Genomic DNA, 27,239 nt, shown 5'->3' on the forward strand with positions numbered 1-27,239 from the left:
TGGTTTCAGCATGAAGACTAGGTTTCTGTCAGTCTTTCTCCCTCACAAAATATTCCCAACACTTACGTGTTGTTAATTATTTGAAACCGTTCACCTTTCTTGAATGAAAGGTCTTCTGTAGTTCTAGCTTCATAATCATATAAGGCCACAAATATAGTAACACCACCTATTGGAGCAAAAAAAACCCAAAAAATAAGGTAAATTATATATGTTAACATAAGAGAAAAAAAATGTCAGCAAAAAAGCTTAAGCATAATTTTCTTCCTAATCTCCAGAATCTATTTCTGAATGGAGACTTGGGCAGCTGGAGTTTAAGTTAATAAGACGCTCTCTGAAGACCTTCTATGAAACTACTGCATGCTACAAATTCTAAAATTCTATACACCTACAGAAACAAATTTAATTTTGATTCATAGTAGCAATATCTCTGACTTGGAAACACAAAGTTCAAATCAATTCTTTGGCAGAAAAAGTATTAACAAGTACTACAAACTGGCACTGATCATCTCAATTTCTTATAAACAATGGGTGAATATGTCCATCCTTAAAACTGATCCTTAGTAGCAATAACTAAGAATTTAGTAAGAGTAGTTATTATAATGAACACTTAAAAATGGCTTTTCTTAAAAATTAAATGATATGGCTGATATGAATTATAAATTCCAAAAATAACTTCATACATAGAATTGTACACAGATGCGTAAGAGATAAGGACACCAAACAACTATTACCTGCAAACAAAGGAAGAGAACAGCTTATTTACTGCTCTCCCCTGAGTTCCAGTCATGTATTAACTGCCTATCTGACATCTCTACTTGAATGTCTAACTAAGCAAATGACACTATTATCTAATCAGGTACTCAAGCCAAGTCCCTTTACTAGCACCGTTATTCTACCTCTAAAATACCTCTTTATCTACTTTCTTTTCCAATTCCACTGCTGCCACCCTAATCCAAATCCTTGTTATCTCTGGCTGAGTCTGCTGAGACTGTTAGAGAAGTAGTTTCCTAACCCACTTCTGTACCTGCTTCCCTACATCCATTCTCCACACAGCTAGTTGCCAGAGTGAAGTTTTTAAAAAGGAAATTCAATTATGCAAATCCTTTATTAAAAACTCTTCAATTGCTTCTTCTTGCCTTTGAATAAAACCCCAACTTCTTACCAGAGTCTACAAGGTCCTGAGTAATCCTGACTCTTCAATCTCATATTATACAATTCTACCCTCTGGTGTCCTCACTAGTCCTCAAAACCGCCAGGTTCATCTGTACCTCCGAAACTCTGCATTTGGTGTTCTCTCTCCCCAGAAAGCTCTTCCCAGCTCTGTACATATTTAGGTCATTCTCATCAATCAAACAATCAAACCTCAGCTCAAATGTTTTCTTCTCAAGACGGCTTTCCTTGATCTTCTAAAGGGCTTTCACCAATCACTCTGGTCAGTTCCCTCATAGCATTTAAGAACCATTAATCATCCTGTTGAGTTGTTTATTCACTAATTATTGTCCAACCTTTGTTATAATGTAAACTCCATTAAGACAAAAACCTTGTTTCTCTTGCTTACAGTTCTCTACAGGTAGCACACAGAGCCTCCATCTGTGTTAACAGACGTATACCACGAATGGACTTCTCACATAAGTAAACTGTTTAGGTATGTAAGTATCTCAAGTATCAACATTTACTTGCATCATTTTGGATTACTGTCTTTCCCAAACATATAATCCTGAAAATAACTTAAACTTGGCTGATGACTGAGGACACTATTGTGGCCATCTATTACTGAACTATTTAGAGTTAGGGGGTTAGAATTAAGACTGTAATTGACCCTTTGATGACGATAACTCCTCAAATGAACAGTCTCATAGAATTCACTTATGGCATTCCTCTAGCATTATTACTGGTCTGGAGGTAAGCAGACTGAAAGGACAAATTTATAGTCCAAGCTTATAGAATAGATTCCTTTTTTGCCCCCTCTGGTTGGTAGTAAGGACATGCGTTGCTCAATTTGATGCTGGAAGCTGTTTTGCCAAGCCTAAGATACTCTAAGGGCTACTGGAAAGAGATCAAGGGCTTGAGTCCTTGATGACATCAACAAACTATTGCTGTATCAAGGAATCCTAGAGCTCACCCTACCTTTTCTAAGCCAGTTATGTTTTGTTACTCAAGGAAAAAAGTATCCTGATCTGGAAACCCCATAAAAGAACTCTTTTTAAAATTTCTGACTACTTTTTTAGAGCATTTCTAGCTCCATGAAAGGTTGTCAGCTGTCACTTCTTGTTCTCTGAAAGGCTATCATAATGTAATAAATGGAGTTCTGGTACAGGACATTAAACCTGGGCTCTCCTGATTATCTGTGACTCTGAAAAAAAAATTTAACTCTGAGCCTCAGGACTTTAATTTTTTTAAATCAGTATCTGATAGAAAAACTGTATTATCATCACAACAGTGCCATTTAATTAATATTAAGTAACTACTATAATACTTTAATATTGGATAGTACTTTATAAACCTGAAAAGTTGTAACATTAACATTCTTGAGGGAGGGGTACATGTTTTTAATCTTTATATCCCCAGTGCCTGCCACATAGTAGGCACTTAATAATTACTCGAAAAATGAATTAATGAAATAATTAATGGTATAACCAGTAGATAATCACCAGATTATCACCAAATTTTCAGAACAGTATCATGTATGTCATAAGACTTTAATTTTTATGTTAGAAGCTTTAATTTTCACATAAACTTATAAAGTCCCCAGTAAGTTATTTTTCTTACAGCAGGAAAAAACTTTATGTACTGCCTCCCTAAGGTCACGTTCTCAAGCTGACAATAGAATTGTCCATTTAAATCTCACCTGTTAAACCAGCAGGATATGAACTTGGCACCACTGAGAATGAAGAAGATGCTCCTCCAAAAGGTGTCACCCCTGAGGATCCTCCAAATGGTGTCATGGAAAGACTGCTAAAATTAACAGATGCTCCCTTTGTTGAAGATGATGGTGCCACTGCAGTATGTTCTGCTCCATAATGGCTGACACTTGTACTGACAGGTTCTGGAGTGTTTTCGGTTCTATATTTAATGGTTGGACTTTTGTTCTCTTTACTTTTAATGCAGCCCATTATCAAATCTATAAGGCGACAGGCAAATATTTTGAGAAGTGGTTAATATAAAGTATACTTCAAAAATACACAATTCAAAACTTCACTTTAAACAAGGAATTTTTCTCCTGCAAAAGAGTAACATTAATAAAGCAAACAAAAAACCAGACAGCTAAAAACAAAGTTTCTTGTCCTCATTTATCTTTATTACAATTCTGCTGAAGTATCATTCCAATCATGTCATTCTCTAGCTCAACCACTTTTAATGGTCCAATGACAACATGCCACAGTGTGCTGGGAAAGCCACTGGCTCTGATACCAGAGAGGCCTACGCTTGACTCCTGGCTTCCTACTCAGTAGTGGAGTGATTTCAGGTATGTTGCTCGACCTTTCTGTACCCCAGTTACTTGAAAAAGGGGGATAATAACACCTACTTCATAGGACTTTCTATGAGGATTAACTTAAACTTATTACAAGTTCTAGACAATATGTGACACATAGTAAGTACTAGCAAATATCAGTTGCACTCCTTCTAACTATACTAGCCCTCTGTGTAGAAATATAATCTGAGCCACATATATAATTCTCAATCTTCTAGCAGCCACGTTAAAAAAATAAAAATAGATAAAACTGATTTTAATAATATATTTTATTTAACCCAGTATATCTAAAATACAATTATTTCAACATGTCATCAATATAAAAAATTCTAGTTTTTTTTTTTTTTTTTGTACTAAGTCTCCGAAATCTGTTAGTATTTTAAACTTACAGTACATCTCAATTTGGACCAGGTACATTTCAAGTGCTCAGTATCTATATGTGGCTAGCAGCTACCATATATAGGACCAGGTAGCTCTGTAACTTTTCCTTATCTACAGTCACACTCCCAATGCTTGCCAAATTTGATCCCAATCTATCTTTCCAGCTTTATCTCCTATTATTTCCTCATGCTTATCTACATACACACACTTTCCTGTTTCCCCAGTATATATGCCCTGTGCTTTCCCAAGTTTGTGAGGATTTTACACCTAACACTTTTCTACCTGCTAAAGTTCTATCCAATCACTGAAGATCATCACAAATGCTACTTTTCCATTGACATTTTTCCCCATAATTGGCAAAATATCGTCTTCCTTAAAACCTCCAATGTACTTTTGGGGAGATTTTTATATGGGACTCCCTCACCTTATTCCATTTGGTATCTTGTTTTTTTGCTTACTGGCCTAATTCCCACCCTATCCCCAAATTACTGGCAATACATTTCTTAAAAAATCAAGAGTTACTTATCTCTTATACACTATCCAGCTTATCAATGTGACTCATATAATAGGTTACCGATATTACAAAATCTGCATTACTATATTCACTTCCTGTGAGAGCACTAAATGGAGATTTCATTAATTCACTTACTTTTAAAGGTCATTCTAATTTTATAGCTTTTCCTTTCTTATGTGGCATTCAAAAGGAAGTAGGTGAGTGATAAGACAACCGCCTCATAAACTCTCAAAGGGTGAACATTTACAACCTTGACTATATAACATTTAAAATGTAGCTATACTGCAGTAATCAGACAAGAAATTAAGGGCATCCAAATTGATAAGGAAGAAGCGAAATTCTCACTATTTGCAGATGACATATGATATATAGAAAACTATAAAAAACTATTAGAATAAATGAATTCAGTAAAGTTGCAGGATACAAAATTAATATATGGAAATCTGCTGCATTTCTACACACTAATGATGAAGTAGCATAAAGAGATATTAAGAAAACAATCCCTTTTACAATTACACTAAATAAATAAATAAATAAATAAATAAATAACTAGGAATAAATTTATCCTAAGAAGTAAAAGACCTGTACATTGAAAACTATAAAACACTGATGAAAAGAACTGAAGGCAACACACATGGAAAGGTATACCATATTCACGGATTAGAAGAATTAATATTAATAAAATGTCTATAATACCCAAAGCAATCTACAGATTCAATGCAATCCCTATCAAAATGCCAATAGCATTTTCCACAGAATTAGAATCCTAATATTTGTTGGATGGAACTACAAAAGACCTAAATGGCCAAAGCAATCTTGAGAAAGAACAACAAAGCTGAGGTATCATAATCCCAGATTTCAAGATATACTACAGAGTTATAGTAATCAAAACAGTATGGTACTGGCACATAAACAAACCCACTGGTCAATGGAATAGAAGAAGAAAAATAAACCCATGCTTTATATGGTCAATTGATCTATGACAAAGAAGGAAAGAATATATACTGGGGAAAAGACAGTCTTTCAATAAAGGGTGTTGGGAAAACTGGACAGCTCCATGCAAAAGAATAAAACTGGACCACTTATACTATACAAAAAACAAAAAAACCCTTAAAAAAAACCCCCAAAAAACCCAAAACCAAACTCAAAATGTATTAAAAACCTAAATGTGAGATCTGAAACCATAAAACCCCTAAAACAAAAACAACACAAGCAGTAATCTCTTTGACATCAGCCTTAGCAACATATTTTTGGATAGGTCTCCTGCAAGGGAAACAAAAGTAAACATAAACTATTGGGACTACACCAAAATAAAAAGCTTTTTTGCACGGCAAAGGAAACCATCAACAAAATAAAAAGGTAACCCAGTGAATGGAAGAGGATATTTGCAAGTTATATATCTGATAAGGGGTTAGTACCCAAAATATATAAAGAACTTATACAAATCAACACCAAAATAACAAAAATGTGGTTGACAAATGGGCAGAAGAACTGAGTAGACATTTTTCCAAAGAAGACATACACATGAGAAGACAAAAGACACATGAAAAGATGTTCAACATCACTAGTCATCAGGAAAAGGCAAATTCAAAACCACAATGAGATATCACCTCCTAGCAGTCAAAATGGTAACAAAAAGAAGTAAGAGCTGACAAGGATGTGGAGAAAAGGAAACTGCTGCCCATCTCCTTCAGAAATGTTATTACAAATGTAGGGCATGATTTACATTTTTTAAACTTCAGGTGCAACGTGAGTTAAAAAGATTTTTAGGGGGTGTCCTAGAAACATAACATCATTTAAAACGGTTTTATGTGGGGACACCTGGGTGGCTCAGTTGGTCTGCATTCGGCTCAGGTTATGATCCCAGCGTCCTGAATTCAAGTCCCACATTGGGCTCCTTGCTCAGCAGGGAGCCTGCTTCTCCCTCTACCTGCCACTCCCCCCTGCTTGTGCTCCTACTCTCTCTGACAAATAAATAAAATAAAAAAAATCTTTTTAAAAAGTTTTTTTTTAAGTTATAAGGGAAAGCGTCTTCCAAGTTTCACACTACTAACATACACATATATATTTATTAACATATATTTATTAGACACTAAGAGCTGGAAATGTCAAGAAATGGACCCTTTGCTTTAAAAAAAAAAAAAGCACACAAATGTAGGAAACAGGTACAGTATTGTAAAATGTGAAAAATGCTGGAGTTGAGGTATGTATAAAACACCCCGAGACTACAAAAGAAGTTATATGCTCTGCCTTGAGTGCTTGGGGAAATAAATTTTGCAAAACAGTGGCATCTGAGCTAGGTCTTAAAGAGCTGGAGATTTTGGGAAGAGGAAATAGGATATTGCAGGAATAATAAAAAGTGTGCACAACGGCTTAGATGTTTGAAAAGCATGGGGTGTTTAGGGAACAGAAAACTTTCTCTGTGACAGGAATATGGGGGGTATCTATGAGATCGTGGGACAGAGGCTAAAGGTAGAGGACAATTTACACATACAGGGAATTCTTTTAGATTTTATCGAGGGAGCACTGGGAGTTATTTAAGACTTTTAAAAAGTGAACAGCAGGAGAAAATATGTGTTTAAAAATAACTGTGGTAGAAGTATGAATTACAGAACAGAAAGAAAGGAAGAATGGCAGTTATTCAAGTTATAAACCTGCACTACCCCATACAAGAAAGGACAGAAGCAGAAACACCATGGAGCCAAAGATTACAGGAAAATACTAAGGAAGTAAATATAAGTAGGATACTGAAGTGTGGATGATCAGTTGGGTATAAGTAGAGGAGATATGAAGAAAAAGGAGTCATTTATTCATTCCCCAGTATTTACTGAACACTTTAAAAGAATTATGATGTGTGTGTTATGGGATGGATGACTCCAAAGTTTCTAGTTTGAACTGGGTGTAGAGTAATACCATAACTGAGGTAGAGAAGAGAGAAGCAGGTATTTCTGGACATGAGTTCATTCAGATGTTAGTTTTAGGTGCCTTTGGGGCATCATGTTGAAAAGTCTTGTAGAGGATTGATAATATGTCAGCAAAAGGCAGAAACCAGAAAAAGTAAACAAAAACATTTTCACAAGGTACAGATTTAGAGGAGAATGAAGAATTAATACAATGGTGCAGGATACCTACAGATAACGGATACACAGGCAAAGAAATTAGGAAGCAGCAATTAGAGTTGGGAGTACTACCATAAATATAAAAACATGGTTGGAAAAGATAATCATCAACCTCAAGATAGTGGAATGGGGCGAAGTTCCAACTGTATCTGTGGCATTTTTTTTTTCTTAAAAGAAACATGAAGCAAATAGAGAAATGATAATGTATTAAATGTAGGTAATAGATATATAAATCTTTGCTTGATGTATTTTATACAAAAAGAAAGAAAGAAGAAAATGGCTAATAATGCCACAGACCAAAATGAAGTCAAGTAGTATTTCAACTGATTTTATTTATTTATTTTTTAAGGATTTTATTTACTTATTTGACAGAGAGACACAACACAAGCAGGGGGAGTGTGAGAGGGAGAAGCAGGCTTCCCGCTGAGCAGCTTGATCTCAGGACCCTGGGATCATGACCTGAGCTGAAGGCAGATGCTTAAGGACTGAGCCACCCAGGCGCCCCTCAACTGATTTTAAAAGGCCAGGTGATTGGTAATTAGGAGCGCACTGGTGACTTCAGCAAGAGCATTTCTGCTACAGTGTCATGAAGATAAAAGCTATATTGCATTAAGTTGAGTAATAAATTAATGACTAGGCCATGAATATATGGAGAATTTTTGGAATGCAACACCTTCATAAGTTGGGGACATGCACTTTTATCAAGATGTTTTCTATTTCTTTGTCTAGTTCACTAAACCTGTCCTTCAGAGTCTTAGTGTAATCTAATACAGCAAACCCTTGGGTTACTCAGCCATTCTCCTCCCTACTTTAATAAAAAATGATTATCTGATTTTGTTTACCTTCCTTCTATTTGCCAATTTCTTCATCTGTCCAACCCTTGAGAGCTTGTTTGGAGGTTCTAGCAGGGGAGCGCAGCTACTCGTATACCCTTGACCGAAGAACAGTCCTCCTCTATCGGGGAAGGTCGTCCTCTTTGACCGAGCGCGCAGCTTCGGGAGGGACGCACATGGAGCGGTGAGGGAGGAAGGGGACACCCACCTAGCCAACCAGATCAGCCAAATCAACCCTGGCGATCAATGGGGTGACAGATGTCGCAGCCAGATCGCCCTCACATCCTTCATCTGTCCAACCCTAGGTTGTAAATAATGTTTGATTCAAGCTACTAGTGTGCTCTTATCCCTTTCTCCAATTAACTGGGTAAGCCATGATAATGGGCTTTTTGGAAGTCTTCCTCACTTATAAAAAAGAATACAAAACAGGAATATTCCATTTTCCTTCCCTCAATGTTATCATCTATGATGCCTAAATCTGAGACAACCATCCAGGAATGACAAAGCACTCATCTGAAAGGAGGATACCAACATAGCAAGAATGGTAAGGCAGAAAGATAAAGGAACTTGGGTCCTTCATGATATTGCTCAGGTATTGAACTGTAAAACCCTACTATAATCCTAGAACACACTTTAGTTCCAGAAATCTTAGTGAAATATCTACTGTGTAAGTCAGTTTTAGTCTGGTTCTCTGTTAACTTGCAGCTGGAAGGATCTTAAATGATAAATCACAGGACAATAGTTAATATATTAATCCCTTTCAATCTGTCAGGATTCAATACACTGACAAAAATAGATCCCAAACTTCTTTCAAAGTGTTTACAGAAATCTGAGAGATCCTTAAAATTGTAAATCTCATACCCTAGAAAGATAAAATTAAAATTCTAAGCGAACTATTTCATACTGATATTTGATAGAGTATAATGTACATGAATATTTGCTGAAAGACTTTAACTCTTATTTTGAATACTACTGCTATTTTAAGGCTTTTTGAGAAATATATACTTAAAATTATGGAAATTTCTTCTCTTAGACACTATTAGAAATTTTTCCTAAAATATTTTTAAAATCCTTTGAGGTGTAATTTACATACAATAAAATGCACCCATTTAAAGCATACAGTTCAATGACTTACAGCAAATGTTTTTAACTGTGCAACCAATAATACAATCACAATATAGGACATTTCAGTCATCTACAAAAGGTTCGTTGGTACCCTTTTCCTATTAGTCCCAATCCCAGCCCTAGGCAACCCACTAATTTGTTTTCTCTAACTCAAGATTTACCAGTTTTAGAGTTTGACATAAATATGCAGTTTCTTGCATCTGGCTTCCCCACCCCCCAAGCACTGTCTGTCTCAGATACTTCCATGTTGCTGCATAGATAAGTAGTTCACTAATTTTCATTTCTAAATAGAATTCTACTATATGAATATACCATTATTTGTTTATCCATTCACCTGTTGATGAGTATATGGGTTGTTCCACTTTGGGGCTAATATAATAAAGTAGCTATGAACATTCCTGTATAAGACTTTGTGTGGGTACACAGCTCATACTCCACCACCATAAATACCAAAGAATGGAACCACTTGGTCATATAAAGTTAAGCATACCCTTTACCATAAGAAGCTGCTGAACCGTTTTCCATAGCAGCTGTACCATTTTGTATCCTCACAAGCACTAAATGTGAATTCCAGTTGTTCCACATTCTCAACACTTTTAAGTCTTTCTTTTCCCTCTCAAAAACCCGCCATATGTATGCACCTCATGGTAACCAAAAACCTATAATAGATAAACAAAAAATATAGGGAAAGAAAGCTAAGCATAACACTAAGGAAAATCAACTGCAAGGAAAAACAGCAAGAGAAGAAACAGCATTACAAAAACAATTAGAAAACAATTAACAAAATGGCAATAAGTATTTACCTATCAATAGTTACTTTAAATGTAAATATGTAAATGGTTTAAATGCTCCAATCAAAAGACATAAGGTGACAGAATGGATTAAAAAAAAACCAAGACCCATCTATGCTACCTACCTATAAGAGATATACTTCAAACCTAAAGACACAAAAGGATATTCCATGCAAATAAGAGCAAAAAAGGAGGCCAGGGTAACAATACTTATATCAGACAAACCAGACTTTTAAAAAAAAGACTGTAGGGGCAGCTGGGTGGCTCAGTCAGTTAAATGTCTGCCTTCAGCTTGGGTCATGATCTCAGGGTCCTGGGAACGAGCCCCACATCTGGCTCCCTGCTCAGTGGGGAGTCTGCTTCTCCCTCTCACTCTCCCTCTGTGCTCTCTCTCTCTTTCTCAAAGAAATCAAATCTTAAAAAAAAAAAAAAAAGAAAAGAAATGAGGACATAGCCTTAAAAAAAAAAAAAAAAGACTCTAACAAGAGGCAAAGGAGGCATTACCTAATGCCAAAGGGATCAATCCAACATGAGGATGTAACAATTGTAAATACGCACCCAACACTGGAGCACCTAAATACATAAAGCAAATATTAATAGACATAAAGGAGACTGACACTAACTAGAATAATATTAGGGCACTTTAATATCCCACCTACATCAATGCAGAGATCATCCTGTCAGAAAATCAATGAGGAAACAGTGCCTTTGAACGTCATATTAAACTAGATGGACTTAACAGATATGTACAGAACATTCCATCCAAAAAAAACCAGAATACACATTTTCAAGTACACATGGAACATTTTCCAGGATAAGTCATGTTAGGCCACAGAACAAGTCTCAATAAATTTAAGAAAACTGAAATCATATCAAGCATCTTTCCAATTACAATGGTATGAAATTAAAAATCAATTACAAGGAAAAAAAAACTGGAAAAGAACAAACACGTGGAAGCTAAACAATACACTACTAAACAACAAATGGGTCAATGAAGAAACCAGAGAGGATATAAAAATATCCATGGAGACAAATGAAAATAAAAACAAACCAGTCTAAAATCTTTGGGACTCAGTGAAAACAGTTCTAAGCGGGAAATTTATAATAATCCTGGCCTACTATAAGAAACAAGAAAAATCTTAAAAACAAAAAACCCCTAATCTTGTATTTAAAGAAACTATAAAAAGAACAAAGCCCAAAGTTAGTAGAAGGAAGGAAATCATAAAGATCAGAGCAGAAATAAGTGATATGGAGACTAAAAAACAATAGAAAAGATAAATGACACCAAGAGTTGGTTCTGTGAAAAGGTAAAATTGACAAACCTTTTGTTAGACACATCTTAAAAAAAAAAGACAGAGACATAAAAAGAGACAGAGACAGACAGAAAAAAGAGAGACAGAGGGCACACAAATGAATAAAATCAAATGAAAGAGAAGTAACAACTGACACCACAGATGTACAAAGGATTGTAAGAGACTATGAAAAATTATATGCAAATAAATTGAAAAACCAAGAAGAAATAGATAAATTCCTAAAAACATTCCATCTTCAAAACTGAATCATCTGAACAGACTGATTACTAGTAACAAAATTGAAGTGGTAATCAGAAAACTCCCAACAAACAAAAGTTCGGGGCCAGATGGATTTACAGGAGAATTCTACCAAACATTTAAGAAGAGTTAATATTTAGCTCTCTAGGGTCCTGCTTCCAAGATGACCAAGGAGAGAAGAATAATGGTCATGCCAAAAAGGACTGAAGCTACATGGGGCCTATTCACTGTACCAACCGTGCCCGTTGCGTGCCCAAGAACAAGGCCATTAAGAAGTTCATTATTCAGACCACAGTAGAGGCCACCGCCATCAGGGACATTTCTGAAGCGACTGTCTTTGATGCCTATGTGCTTCCCAAGCTGTATGTGAAACTATATTATTGCATGACTTGTGCCATTCACAGCAAGGTGGTCAGGGATTGCTCCTGTGAAGCATGGAAGGACTGAACACCCCCACCCTGATTTAGACCTACGGGTGCTGCCCCACGATCTCCACCAAAGCCCACGTAAGGAGCTAAAATCCTTAAGAACTGAAGAAAAGCTGTTCTCCAGGGGAAAAAAAAAATAGATAAATGGCAATTATACTTCAAAAAAAAAAAAAAAAGAGTTAATATGTATTATTCTCAAACTATTCCAAAAAATAGAAGAGGAAGGAAAGCTTCCAAACACATTCCACAATGCCAGCATTACCCTGATACCATAACCAGACAAAGACACTAGGGGAAAAAAAGGCCACAGGCCAATATCCCTGATAAACATAGATGCAAAATCCTCAACAAATTATTAGCAAATCTCATTCAACAATACACTAAAAGGATCTTTCACCATAATCAAGTAGGATTTATTCCAGGGATGCAAGGATGGTTCAATATTTGCAAATTATCAATGTGACACACAACAGTAACCAAATGAAGGATAAAAATCATATGATCATCTCAATAGATGCAGAAAAAGAATCTAAATACCACATCCATTCATGATAAAAAAAAAAACTCTCAACAAAGTGGGTTTAGAGGGAACATACCTCAACATAATAAAGGCCGTATAAGAAAAACCCACAGCCAGCATCATACTCAATGGTGAAAACATTGACAGCTTTTCCTCTAACATCAGGAACAAGACAAGGATGTCCATGTCTCACCATTTTTATTCAACATAGTACTTGAAGTCCTACCCACAGTAATCAAAGAAAAAAAGGAATAAAAGAAATAAAATACATCCAAATTGGCAAGGAGGAAGTAAAACTGTCACTATTTGCAGATGACATGATATGATATATAATCTAAAAGACTCCACCAGGGGCACCTGAGTGGCTCAATCGTTAAGCGTCTGCCTTCGGCTCAGGTCATGATCCCAGAGTCCTGGGATCGAGCCCTGCATTGGGCTCTCTGCTCGTTGGGAAGCCTGCTTCTCCCTCTCCCACTCCTCCTGCTTGTGTTCCCTTTCTCGCGGTCTCTCTCTGTGTCAAATAAATAAATAAAATCTTTAAAAAAATAAAAAAATAAAAAAAAGACTCCACCAAAAAACTACTCACTAAACGAATTTAGTAAAGTTGCAAGATATAAATTTAATATACAGAAATCTGTTGCATTTCTACACACTAGTAACAGCATAAAGAGAAATTAAGAGAACAATCCCTTTTACAATTACACTAAAGAAAGAAAGAAAGAAAGAAAGAAAGGAGAAAGAACAAACTAGGAATAAATTTATCCTAAGAAGTAAAAGACCTGTACATTGAAAACTATAAAACACTGATGAAAAGAACTGAGGGCAACACACATGGAAAAGTATACCATATTCATGGATTAGAAGAATTAATATTGGTAAAATGTCTATAATACCCAAAGCAATCTACAGATTCAATGCAATCCCTATCAAAATGCCAATAGCATTTTCCACAGAATTAGAATCCTAATATTTGTTGGATGGAACTACAAAAGACCTAAATGGCCAAAGCAATCTTGAGAAAGAACAACAAAGCTGAGGTATCATAATCCCAGATTTCAAGATATACTACAGAGTTATAATAATCAAAACAGTACGGTTCTGGCACATAAACAGACCCATTAGTCAATGGAATAGAAGAAAGAGCCCAAAAATAAACCCATGCTTATATGGTCAATTGATCTATGACAAAGGAGGAAAAGACAGTCTTCCAATAAAGTCTTTCAATAAAGGGTGTCAGGAAAACTGGACAGCTCCATGCAAAAGAATAAAACTGGACCACTTATACTATACAAAAAACAAAAAAACCCTCAAAAAAAAAAAACCCAAAAAAACCCAAAACCAAACTCAAAATGTATTAAAAACTTAATGTGAGACCTGAAACCATAAAACCCCTAAAACAAAAACAACACAAGCAGTAATCTCTTTGACATCAGCCTTAGCAACATATTTTTGGATAGGTCTCCTGCAAGGGAAACAAAAGTAAACATAAACTATCGGGACTACACCAAAATAAAAAGCTTTTTTGCACGGCAAAGGAAACCATCAACAAAATAAAAAGGCAACCCAGTGAATGGAAGAGGATATTTGCAAGTTACATATCTGATAAGGGGTGAGTACCCAAAATATATGAAGAACTTATACAAATCAACACCAAAATAACAAAAATGTGGTTGACAAATGGGCAGAAGAACTGAGTAGACATTTTTCCAAAGAAGACACACACGAGAAGACAAAAGACACATGAAAAGATGTTCAACATCACTAGTCATCAGGGAAAGGCAAATCAAAACCACAATGAGATATCACCTCCCAGCAGTCAGAATGATTAAATCAGAAAGAAATAACAAGTATTGGTGAAGATGTAGAGAAAAGGAACCCTTATGCACTGTTGGTGGTAATGGAAATTGGTGCAGCCACCGTGGAAAACAGTATGGAGGTCCCTCTAAAACTTAAAAATAGAACTATGTGATCTACTTTTTCCACTACTGGGTATTTACCCAAAGAAAACAAACACTAATTCAGAAAGCTACATGCACCCTTATGTTTACTGCAACATTATTTACAATAGCCAAGATACAGAAGCAACCTAAGTGTCCATTAATAGATAAACGGATAGGGGTGCCTGAGTGGCTCAGTCAGTTGAGCATCTGACTCTTGATCTCAGGTCTTGATCTCAGAGTCTTGATCTCAGGATCATGAGTTCGAGCCCCGTGTTGGACTCCATGATGGGTGTGGAGCCTACTTAAAAAATTTTTTTAAATAAATGGATAAAGATGTGATAGATACACACATACTGGAATATTACTCAGTCACAAAAACTAATGAGATTTTGACATCTGCAACAACATGGATAGACCTAGAAGGTATTATGCTAAGTGAAATAAATTACCAATTCAGTATCTATAACATACAGGGCTACTCACATTCTCAATTTCTGTTACACTTTGGTAACTTATAGCTTTTGAGATTTGTCTAATTATCCAAATTGTTAAATTTATATTAGCATAAAGTTGTTCATAATGTTTCTTTATTAACGTACTTTAGTACCACAGCCCTTGGGCGTTTCTATTAAAAGTTCTGAATGATCAACAAGGACTTTGCTAGCTAGAAAAAACTCAAATGCCTCCCCACCGTCTATGACCTCAAAGGGCTATTAGCTCATATCAACCTGGTCAACCTTTGCCTGGCTTTATAGTTTCATTCTACACACATGTTCCAGAATTCAGAGAAAAATAAAAAGTCAGAGAGACTCCTACAGAAGCTTTTAGAATTATTTTCCTACATAGTGTCCTTCTTTTGGAATTTTGCCCTGTAACTTTCAACTGCCTCAGCCTCCATGAATTCTGATCTCTGTCTCCTCAACTTGTTGAGACCACTGTCCTTTGCCCAAGATTCCTCTCTCTGCTCTGTAATTCAGACTGTGCCTCTAGGCAGGAAGTTGGGGTGATTAGGTGACCATACAGCTGACTTGTTTGTTTCCCTTATTTCAGGGATCACAGTCCTGCACTGCTGTTGTCCAACATCTGAAAACAGTTGTTTAATATATTTTGTTCAGATTTTCAGTTTTTAATGTTCGTAAAAATTAATCCCTAGAAAAAAACATTTCATTCCCTGGTTTTAATGTCATTAAAGTGCAGAGAGTATTAATTTCTAAATAAATTTGTACTTCAGTTTATATAACAGATTTATTCTTTAATAATGATCATTTTCAAACAAATGAACATTTTAAGTGTTTTACTGTAATTGGTTAAAGTACTCTGTGGGATTTTCCTTTTAATTTCAAGAAAGGGGATGCCTGGGTGGCTCAGTCGTTAAGCGTCTGTCTTCGGCTCTGGTCATGATCCTAGGGTCCTGGGATCGAGCCCCGCATCGGGCTCCTTGCTCAGTGGGAAGCCTGCTTATCCCTCTCCCACTCCCCCTGCTTGTGTTCCCTCTCTTGCTGTGCCTCTCTCTGTCAAATAAATAAATAAAATCTTAAAAACAAATTTTTCAAGAAAGAAAATTTTTAAATATCATTTCCTTATGTGCCCACATGGTAAGTCTAAAATTTATAGCTTAATGCTCGGCAGGCTGTTTTGAACTCAAGAAGGGGTTTTATTCTAAAGAAAAAAAAATAGTAATGGGGAGAAGTTAAAAATCTCATTAAAAGTCAGAAACTATAGAACAATCTGATCATACAGATTAATCCCAAAAGGCTGTTGTTTCAGTTTGAATGGGTATCTTGACAGTAGATTATCACTGCTTTATTGCTAGGAGCTTATTACTTCCCTACCATATGTGGATTCAGCATCTCTATTTCAGTATTCCTGATGCTTTAATCAACTATTTGCTCTGCTGGAATAGCTGTTCCCTACCTCATAACTTCTACTTATAATTTTGATTCATTTGTGGTCTACTCCAGGTTCCTGCAATTTCCCACAGCCACTGCTTGATTTGCCTATTTCTGAGTTTACACTGATATGAAGGAGAGTAAAAGCAAAAGCCCTAACTTGCTGACCAGTTATGGTTTGGCCATCAGGTGCTCACCCCGTGGTTCTCCTTAAGAGACTGTGAGTCTAGAAGGTACCATTACATCTGTTCTGTTTAGTGTTAAGTTCTTGCTTTTAGCTATATGGATGCCCATTTTAGCAAAATGTACTTAAAGTGAAAACCTTTCAAACTGAAATAAATTTCTGTGTTAGAATCAGGTTAATACAGTTGATTTTTTTTTAACATTTTGTTTATTCATCTGAGCCACAGAGATACAGAGAGAGAGAGAGCATGAGCAGTGGGGGAGGCAGAGGGAGAGGGAGAAGCAGACTCCCCGCTGAGCCAGGAGCCCGATGTGGGGCTCCATCCCAGGACCCTGGGATCATGACCTGAGCCGAAGGCAGACACTTAACCATCTGAGCCACCCAGGTGCCCCAATACAGTTAACTCTTGAACAAGTTTGATTACGCAGGTCTACTTATACACAGATTTTTTACAGTACTGTACATACTTTCTCTTCCTTATGATTTTCTTAACATTTTCTTTTTTCTTTACTGTAAGAATGCAGCGTTTAATACATGTAACATACAAAATATGTGTTAATTGATTATTTCTGTTATTGTTAAGGCTCCTGGTTAATAGTAGACTACTAGTCGTTAAGTTTTGGGGGAGTCAAAAGTTACACATGAATTTTTGACTGTTCAAGGGTCAAATGTATATGCAAAGTTTTACCTTGATTCCTCATCACACCTGAACTACTTTCTCATCTTCCCTGGATAATGGGCAAGAAAAAATGTGGAACTAAAATATTAAGAGTTTTGTTGATGAGGCAAGTTCTCAGGAGCAGAGAAGTAAAATGGTCCCTTTACTATTTCGCATATGGCTGTCCTGTCATCCCCCAAAAGAATGTAAATTATTGTACTTGAACACCAGGGCCATTACATTTGTCTTTTGTTTCAAACTCCTGTAGGAAATAAAGGATTAAAGTAGTGACAACAACAAGAAATGCTACCAGATATTTCAGATACTCAGGCATTCTCTTTCTTCAAACCTTTGGCCTTTGATAATCCTGTCTGTTTCAACTTTACCACCTTTATTTTTTTACCAACTTTACCATTCCTTACCAATTTTACCATTCTTTACCAACTTTATTTTAGCAAAATTTATTCCAACTTCCCTACATTTCTCATACTTGCTTAAAATGTAGTCTAAAGTTTTTGGATTTCTGACTGTGCTTGCTGCTTCCACTACATTAAAACTGCAATTAAGGTCCCCAATTAACTCCACATTGCTAATGCAATAGTCAATTTTCAGTCCTCATCTTTCTTGAGCTGTCAGCCACACTGGACACAGGGATCATCTCTTTTCCTAAAAATGCTTTCCACCTGGTTTCTAGGACACAACCCCCCTAGTCCTCTGCCTACTATGTAGCCCCAGGTACTTCTCTAACCTCATCTCCTACTACTTACCTGCCCCAGTTCTGCCACAGACTTCTTCCTATCCGTCAGATGGGCCATCTCAGACCACTGCACTTTCCTCTCTCTGCCTGGAAAGCTCTTACCAGGTACCTGCATAGCTTATCCCTCAGCTTCTTTAAATCTTTGTGCTGTCACCTTCTCAATGACACCATCTCTGACTAACCTATATGAAGCAGCAATACAACACTCCCTAGAACACTGCCTATTCTCCTTTAACCTGGTTTATTTTTCTTGATGCCATTTATCACCATATAAAGCATAAGGGTTAAGTGCACAGACTGTTTTGTTTGTTTATTGGATGTACAGCATAGTAGTTAAGAGCACAGACTTTAGAGACAAAATATCTGGGTTCAAAGTCTGGGTCCACCACTTAGCTGTGTCAGCTTTGGCAAGTTACTCAACCTTTCTGTGCCTCAGTTTCCTCAACTACAAAATGGGGATACTAAAAGTAAGCCTCCTAGAGTTGTTGAGGGCTAAATGAGTTATCTGTAATGCACCTAAAACAGTACCTGGCATATATTACTCATTCATGGTGATGATTTTGATAATGATGGCTCCCTTCTCCAGAATATAAGAATAGGAAAATTGAAAAAAAAAAATTATTAAAGTAAAACACATGCACAGAAAAGTAAACATAACAAATGTACACCTCAATGAATTAGCAGAAACTGAATACCAATGTAACTCATCACTCAGATCAAGAAATGTACTGCCAGCAACCATTCTACTGGAAATACACCTTGCAGTAGATTGCTGGGTCAGAGTATACACTGCTGAACAGTTTTCCAGGGTGGCTGTACCAGTTTATACTCCCAACAGCAAAGTATGAGAGTTACCATTGCTTCACATCTTCACTAGTACTTGGCATTTTCAATCTGTCTGGCGGACATGTAGTGCTCTCTCATTGTGATTTGAACTTTACACTCACAATTACTAATAAAGTGAGCGCCTTTACATGTTTATTGGCCAGTCTCCTTTGTGAAATGTCTGTTCAAGACACTTGTTCACTTTTCTATAGGGTTGTCTTTTTTTTTTTATAATCTATACGCATTCTCTGTATTTTCTAAATACCAGAGGAGTGACATTTTTATCCCCTTCACCTATGTCTCCTAGAACAAAGCTAAGAACATATGAATGAATGCTTGTTTTGTCTGTCTTCAGATCACCTCCATTTCTACAACTCTGCTTCATAATCTGCAATTTATGGTGATTCTCAACCTCTAATTCTACCAAAAGAGGTTCTAACATGTTGACTACCTAATAATCTTTACAAAGTAAAGATTTATAAAGACTTTATAAAGATTTATTAATGTATTCCAGGTTAACTTCCCCAATTTACTTTCCTAACCTGCTTTTCCCATCACTTAAACTTCCAAAACACAGGCTTATGGGCTGGGGAAGATAAAAAGGCCAATTAGAAGTTAACTACACAGGGGTACCTGGGTGGCTCAGTCATTAAGCATCTGCCTTTGGCTTAGGTCATGATCCCAGGGTCCTGGGATCGAGCCCCACATCGGGCTCCCTGCTCTGTGGGAAGCCTGCTTCCCTCTCCCACTTCCCATGCTTGTGTTCCCTTCTCTCGCTGTCTCTTGCTGTCAAATAAATAAATAAAATCTTAAAAAAAAAAAAAGAAGTTAACTACACAAATCGGAGACTGTGTTTTAGGCAGAAATAGCAGGATGTTCAGAATCCCACAGACAAGAGAGAACAAAGTGGATTTTGAAACCATAAGTAGTTCAGTGCTGAAGTATAACATAAAATAAAAGGAAAGAGGAGGCCAGAATAAATAGCAACAGGGAACAGAGCTTATGTCACAAGGATCTTTTTTTTTTAAAGACTTTATTGAGAGCGTTCTAGTGTGCACATGAGTAGGGGGAGGGGCAGAGGGAGAGAGAGGAAGAAAACCTCAGGCAGACCTGTGCTGATGTGGAGCCCAACACGGGGCTTGTTCTCACGACCCCAAGATCATGACCCGAGCTGAAATCAAGAGTCAGGCGCTTAACTGACTGAGCCACCCAGCCACCCAGCCACCCCTGTCACAAGGATCTTATATTTCCTTCTAATTAACACAAACTACTTTATATATATGGACATTCAGTTCATTTTTGTTGAAAGAATAAATTACTTGGTTCTGAATAATTCTATCCAACAACCCAACAAATTGTTTCCCCCAAAAGGGCCAAGCATAGGAAGAGTTCTATAAATACTTGCAGGTTTTCCAACCATTTCCTAACTTATCAATTACCTAAGTCAGATAAAAATGTTTTTCAACTTTATATATATGTAGATGGTCATATATCAGAATTACCTATAGTGAACCTGCTCTGTAACAGTGTGACTAATAGAGCTGGAACAAATTTGATGTACTTCTTAATGCATCTAGCTCAATCATTAGCACACTGCACCATGTGTTAAGGTATTTCATTTTAATAATATTTTATACTTTGACAATGCTTTGTTTCCAAAGTACTTTATTACTTAATCTGATTCCATAATAATCCTAATATGTTACCAGCAAAAGAGTAGGGATAGGGTGCCTGGGTGGCTCAGTTGGTTAAGCGACTGCCTTCAGCTCAGGTCATGATCCCAGGGTCCTGGGATCGAGCCCCGCATCGGGCTCCCTGCTCCTCAGGGAGCCTGCTTCTCCCTCTCCCTCTGCTTGCCACTCCCCCTGCTTGTGCTCTCTCTCTCTGTCAAATAAATAAATAAAATCTTAAAAAAAAAAAAAGAGTAGGGACAATCTCTACATCATATAAGGAACCTGAAGCCTGGGAAGGTTGACTTGCTCAAGGAGATGAGGCTGAGTCGTCTGAGTTCTAGGTTACCTTCTTTCCAAAACCCACACAGAGCCTCTAGGGAAGCCTTCTGTATACCATTTTCTGTTCTTTGATAAGTTATTAAATACTAGCCCTTTAGAAAATGTTACAAACATGATAACACTATTGGCAGTCAGCTTCACTCCCCAAGTCTAACTGAAAACAGTACTCCACACCTCTGCACCATGATCATATTGCTTTATTATTAGTAATAGTGATTAATATTTCTCAATTTAACATACTTTTGAACCTTTAAAAAAATTTAAATGTACACTGTATCTGTAAACTAATTCTAGCAAGCTAAGCAATTATTACATTATATGCTGTATCCAGTGGTGGGGTGGAGGGAGCCCTAGTTTGGCATTTTGCGCAGATGGCTCCAGTTTACAACTAAGCTTTAAATCTGTAAGAAATAAAAAAAAAATTTTATAGAATTTATCATAAGATATGAAATGATCAGTTCTCTACAGGTCACAGTGCTCTATAGACCATAAACATAAGGGATGATTTTTCTTTAACTTTCACTTTTAAATCTCCTCCCTTTAGCATAAAGCACAAAGGGCAGGCAGGACTAGGAAAGAACAGAAAACATAGAATGGAAAGGAGGAAACAGCAGACTACTAAAGGGCGTGCACTTTGTCTTGTAAAAGCAAACAAAGAACTTAATTTTCCAAGAGTCAAAGGAGAACAGAAAATGTGAGCAATGGAAAACTGAGCTTGCAGTGCTCAGTGATAGCAATTTTCTACCTTTTTTTTTTTCATTTTAGATAAACAATTGACCTTAAAGAAAAAGTAAGCCCATTCATTCTAAATTCCTCTTTGGTTTCTTTAATGAAATCTGGTTATGGTTTCTTTAATGAAATCTGGCATAGGATCAGCCATAAGAAAGACCTGATTTTAAAAATATGTAAAGAATTGTAAAGAAGGGGCACCTGGGTGGCTCAGTCAGTTAAGCATCTGCCTTTGGTTCAGGTAATGATCTCAGGGTCTTGGGATCAAGCCCTGAGTCAGCTCCCTGCTCAGCGGGGAGCCTGCTTCTCCCTCTCACTGCTCCCCCCCTGCTTGTGCGCTCTTTATCAAATAAGTAAAATCTTAAAAAAAAAAAAGTTGTAAAGAATACTTAAAATGTATTATATTAGGAATTGTGGTAATAAAAATCACAACTTAATGTAAAGCCCCAAGATTTTAAAAAAATTATTATATTCAACATGGAACAGATCTGAATTATGAAGATACCAGGTAAAAGTTAATTACCTTTGGCCACTTTAGGCAATTATTAAAAACAGTTTGTTGGTAGAAAGACACATGTAAATATTTATTAGGCATAATTCCCTCTACAAATTCACTCAACTTTTGAAAAAAATAAGCTGATTTTATACCTATCTTAAAAAGATTTTTTAAAAAGGTTTATTTGAGAGAGGGAGAGCACAGATGGAGAAGCAGACTCCCCACTGAGCTGAGACCCCCCCCCCCATGCGGGGCTCGATCCCAGGACCCTGAGATCATGACCTGAGCTGAAGCAGACACTTAACCAACTGAGCCACCCAGGCGCCCCCTCTCTTAAAAATTTTTATCCTCTCAGATTTTCACACTTTATCTACTACTGTCCTTTACCAAGATTTTATACCTTCAAATCACAGTAAATAATTAGATATTACTTTAAGACTAAAGAGCAGGAGAAATTAGATACACATTTTTAGAAAGTTTACAAAATTGACCTGAAAGTCTTTTAATTTTCCCCAAATTCCCACTTTTACTTTATTCCCACCATGCTTTCACTGTAGCAATACCCTGAGTTTCAATGTATGTTTTAGCCAATAGATTTAAAACTTTGAAGTTTAATTGGTATATAAATTGAATATACAATTATACACATGAAATTAATACAGAAGAGGAGAGGAAGCTTTCAGCAATAGAAGTAACAAGCAAGGAGTAGTCAAATGTGCTTCAAAAACCAAAATAAGTCACATGAATCACATGAAGGGGAGCATAGCTGGAGATGAGCTGGGAAGTAAGGCAATAAGAAATCAGTTTAATCTGTTACAGGAACCTTTCTGATCTTTGATACCTCTTGTGCAGGTCTTGTATTCTGTTCAACCACGAGCCTTTTCTCAGGAATTAGCAGAAGCTATACACATGGCTCTCATACTCAAGCTAATATTTCTAGTAATAGGAGTAAGAAAAAAGTTTTTTTTAATAAGTTTTAATTGATACCCAAGAATTTAATTTGTGCATATTATGTATATCTAAAAACCATTTTCCAAAAAATTTTGTTTTGAAATTTAGAAGTTACAAACATGTTTTTAATATATGTGCTGCCAAAGCGAACACAATAAACATGTTTATTTTTTTTTTTTAAGATTTTATTTATTTGAGAGAGAGAGCAGGAGCACGAGCAGGGGGAGGGGCAGAGGGAGAGGGAGAAGCAGACTCGGCACTGGGCAGGGAGCAGTAGACTCACCACTGGGCAGGGAGCCTGAGAAGGGATTCAATTCCAGGACCCTGGGATCACGACCTGAGCCGAAGGCAAGACGCTCAACTGACTGAGCCACCCAGGTACCCCTAAACATGTTCTTTTAAAACACTGTCCTTTTTTAGCTTATTTTCCTACCTAATATCCTTTCTCAAGCAAGATGATATATTACTACATGTAGTTTATTTTGTTAGAATTTGATACAAATTAAACGTCTGCTTCAAAACTTTAATTACCAAATGTTAAGATTTAATTTTTAACTTTCATTAAGAAAATTCTATCCTGTCCTCAATAAATAAAAAAGTATGGTTTGCGTATATATTAGATACTTAAATGTTTATTGTTTAATTTTCTTATCCTGTTTCATTCAAAACCAATGCCAATATAATTGCCTGGGTATCTACTAGGTAAATGGATATGGTAAATACCAATTTTGCTTTTAAATAGGCCTCTTTTTTCTTCTACAGTCTACAGAATAATGGTAATTATACAGTAGAATGGCAAAGACAAGCAATGACTTTCTAGCAATTTGCTGCAAGAGAACATGGTTTACTTTTTAAATTAATAGAAGAAGTCTCTCAGATCTTCTAAAATATAAAAACTTATTACATATATACCTGCAGGCATTCTCTTCCAGAAACAAAGGGTGAAAATGAAAGATTAGTTCTAGTTTTGCCAAAATACCCACTAACTATAGGAGGCTCTTTTAGCTGGGAAGCCCCTGGAACACCGTCCAGGAATCTCCAATTTACCATCTCCAAAATGGGACCTGTCATCTTTCCCATCAAAACCCACTCTTCTCTGTCACCCATGTTTCAATCAATGGTAAGTACATACTGCCTTAGTCAGACTCCTGAGAGTCATTTTTAACTCATACCCCATATATTCAATGAGTCACGAGGACCTGACCATACTACCCTGTAATCTCCAAAATTCTTCCACTTTTCCAATTACTACTTCACTTGGCTACTAATCATTTACTGTCTGTACTACTGCAAAAACTTCCTTAACTGACCTCTATACTTCGAGTGTTACAGTTTCTCCAGTCTTTTACGGTTGCAATGTGAAGATGTGTTTTCTACAAAGAAAATGTGATAAGGACTGTGAAACTAAATAAAGGGAACCTCATTTAAAATGGAGTTGGGAGGCTAGAAGGACTTGAGATTGTGGGTACCAAAAGGGAGAGACATACCTCACATTCCCAAAGGGAAGAAGCCTACTTTACTCCTTCAATAGGAGAAGAGAAGAATTTCTCTTTGCCTACAGCAACAAGCTCAGGATATTAAGAATACCACAACTCCGCCTATGAGAAACCATCACCACTGAACTCCCAATTTCCTCTAAAGGACTTTTGTTCAACTTCCAACTTTCTCCTTTTCTCTACAAAGTAAGGTTCCTCTCCTTTGATCTCAACTTGCTCATGGTGTCCCAAATTGCAATGCTCTGCTATATCTAAATAAACCCATTTTCCTGGTCAAAATAACTGACAGTTTTAAAGGTTAACATTAGGAGACTTCAATGGCTCTAACCTCCTCTTGCTCTCAAAATAAAGGCCAAACACCTTAATATGAAACAGAAGGCCCTGCATAATTTGCTTTATTTACCTCTCCAGGCTCATCTTTTTCCATTCATCTCCTGCATTCTATGCTCCCTACATACTAAATTTCTTTTAGATCTTCAAATGCACCATGTTCTTTTCACAAACGCTTGGCAAAACCTACCTTTCCTTACGCTTGACTTACGAATACCCAACCTTCAGGCCTTAAACATTTGAGGAATCTTCCATGACCTCTCAAGTGCTCTTACAGCACATTTTATTTCCTCCCCCAACCATTTACTACCCTGAATTGTCATTGACTGTTTGTCTCTATCCTCCTCTGAACTGTAAACTCTGGGACAGCAAATTTTTTGTCTTTATTGCAGGTTGGCCTACTATCTACCCCAGAGCTGATATCCAATATTTTTAGAGTGAATGAGTAAGAACTTTGGAGTTAGACCTACATTTCAATCCTGGTTCTGTCACTTATTATGTAATCCTTTATCAAGTTACTTAAATCGCTGGGGCGCCTGGGTGGCTCAGTCGGTTAAGCATCTGCCTTTGGCTCAGGTCATGATCCCAGGGTCCTGGGATCGAGCCCCGCATCGGGCTCCCTGCTCAGTGGGGAGCCTGCTTCTCCCTCTTCCTCTGCCTGCTGCTCTGCCTACTTGTGCTCTCACTCTGTCTCTCTGTCAAATAAATAAATAAAATCTTTAAAAAAAAAAAAATTACTTAAATTGCTCCTAAACCCTAAGTTGTTTTTTTTTTATGATTAGTAATACCTATCTTGTAAGGTTATGACAATTAACTGACATTATATAGAGAGCAGCTAACACATAAACAAAGGCAAGTGTTTGCATTGGTAAAGACTCTTCTGACTACAAGGACAGAATCTGACTAAAGGTAGCTGAAGCAAAAAGGAGAATTTTTTTTTTTTTTTTTAAGATTTTATCTGGGGCGCCTGGGTGGCTCAGTCATTGAGCGTCTGTCTTCGGCTCAGGTCATGATCCCGGAGTCCTGGGATCGAGTCCCGCATCGGGCTCCCTGCTCTGCGGGAAGCCTGCTTCTCCCTCTCCCATTCCCCCTGCTTGTGTTCCCTCTCTCGCTGTGTCTCTCTCTGTCAAATAAATAAATAAAATCTTAAAAAAAAAAAAAAAAGATTTTATTTATTTATTTGACAGAGAGAGATAGACACAGAGAGAGCACAAGCAGGGGGAGCAGCAGAGGGAGAGGGAGAAGCAGGCTCTCCGATGAGCAGGGAGCCTGATGTGGGGCTCGATCCCAGGACCCTGAGATCATGACCTGAGCTGAAGGCAGAAGCTGAACGACTGAGCCACCCAGGTGCCCAAAAAAAGAGAATTTTTATAAAGCCTACAGGACGTTCTCGTGGAATTCAAACTCATAGGGAAAAACTAGAACCAGGAACTTAAATAATAAGTACGTTTCCTTGTTTTCTTTTTTCTGGTCCTTCTGTCTGCCCCCCTTCCAACCCTTTCTTCCTCATCTCCTCCTCTCCTATTTATCGATCTCTCTCCTCCTTTCCCTTCATGTGTGTGTTTCCATCTCTCTCCATCTTTCACCTCTGCTACCCTGTTCATCTGTGTCATTCTTCTCTCCTATGGCAGAATAGCTTTTTCGACTCTTTACAGGGTAGAACAAGGCTGCCAATACTTCCAGAGTTATAGATCCTTATTTTAGAGCTAGAGAGAGGGATACTAAGTATGAACTCCAAATTCCTAAAGACTCTAGCCCAGACCCCTCAGGCCAGTGGGATCACCACTGAAACATGGCAGATGGGGAAGGTCTTAGAAAATGAGGGAGTCTAGGGCGCCTGGGTGGCTCAGTTGGTTAAGCAACTGCCTTCGGCTCAGGTCATGATCCTGGAGTCCCAGGATCAAGTCCCGCATCGGGCTCCCTGCTCGGCAGGGAGTCTGCTTCTCCCTCTGACCCTCCTCCCTCTCATGCTCTCTGTCTCTCATTCTCTCTCTCAAATAAATAAATAAAATCTTTAAAAAAAAAAAAAAAGAAAATGAGGGAGTCTAGGCAATCAAAACATTCGGGGCTTACTACTCCATCCGTTAAGTAAATGCTATTAATGTTTCACAAGAATTATTTTTACTTAAGTGAATTAGCTACAATAAGAATATATTAGTAATTAGTCAAGTTTTAAGTTACACGTCTCTGATTTTAAGTTTTATATGAATGGAAAATGTGTTATCAACATGAAACATGT

At 37.1% G+C, this 27,239-nt stretch overlaps 1 protein-coding gene and 1 pseudogene across 5 annotated transcripts in view; one reads left to right on the forward strand and one right to left on the reverse strand.

Moving 5' to 3' along the window:
* YES1 (YES proto-oncogene 1, Src family tyrosine kinase) overlaps nucleotides 1–27,239 on the reverse strand; it is a 74,620-nt gene that overhangs the window by 21,383 nt on the left and 25,998 nt on the right. For 4 of the 5 annotated variants that reach the window (XR_013443371.1, XM_078060555.1, XM_036070695.2 and 1 more), the window contains exons 2-3: nucleotides 2,849–3,121; nucleotides 67–166 (exon numbers count right to left, since the gene is read on the reverse strand). Coding sequence is in view for 4 of the 5 variants with exons in the window: in XM_078060555.1 (XP_077916681.1) it covers nucleotides 67–166; nucleotides 2,849–3,113 (365 nt within the window). In the remaining variant the exon portion in view is untranslated. Of the gene's footprint in view, nucleotides 1–66; nucleotides 167–2,848; nucleotides 3,122–8,328; nucleotides 8,479–27,239 lie in introns of all 5 variants that reach the window. The other variant, XM_078060554.1, reaches the window with a different exon arrangement.
* Nucleotides 11,999–12,232, forward strand: LOC118521894 (small ribosomal subunit protein eS26 pseudogene; annotated as a pseudogene).

The sequence above is a fragment of the Halichoerus grypus genome, chromosome 13, assembly GCF_964656455.1.
Source record: "Halichoerus grypus chromosome 13, mHalGry1.hap1.1, whole genome shotgun sequence".
Taxonomy (NCBI): Eukaryota; Metazoa; Chordata; class Mammalia; order Carnivora; family Phocidae; genus Halichoerus; species Halichoerus grypus.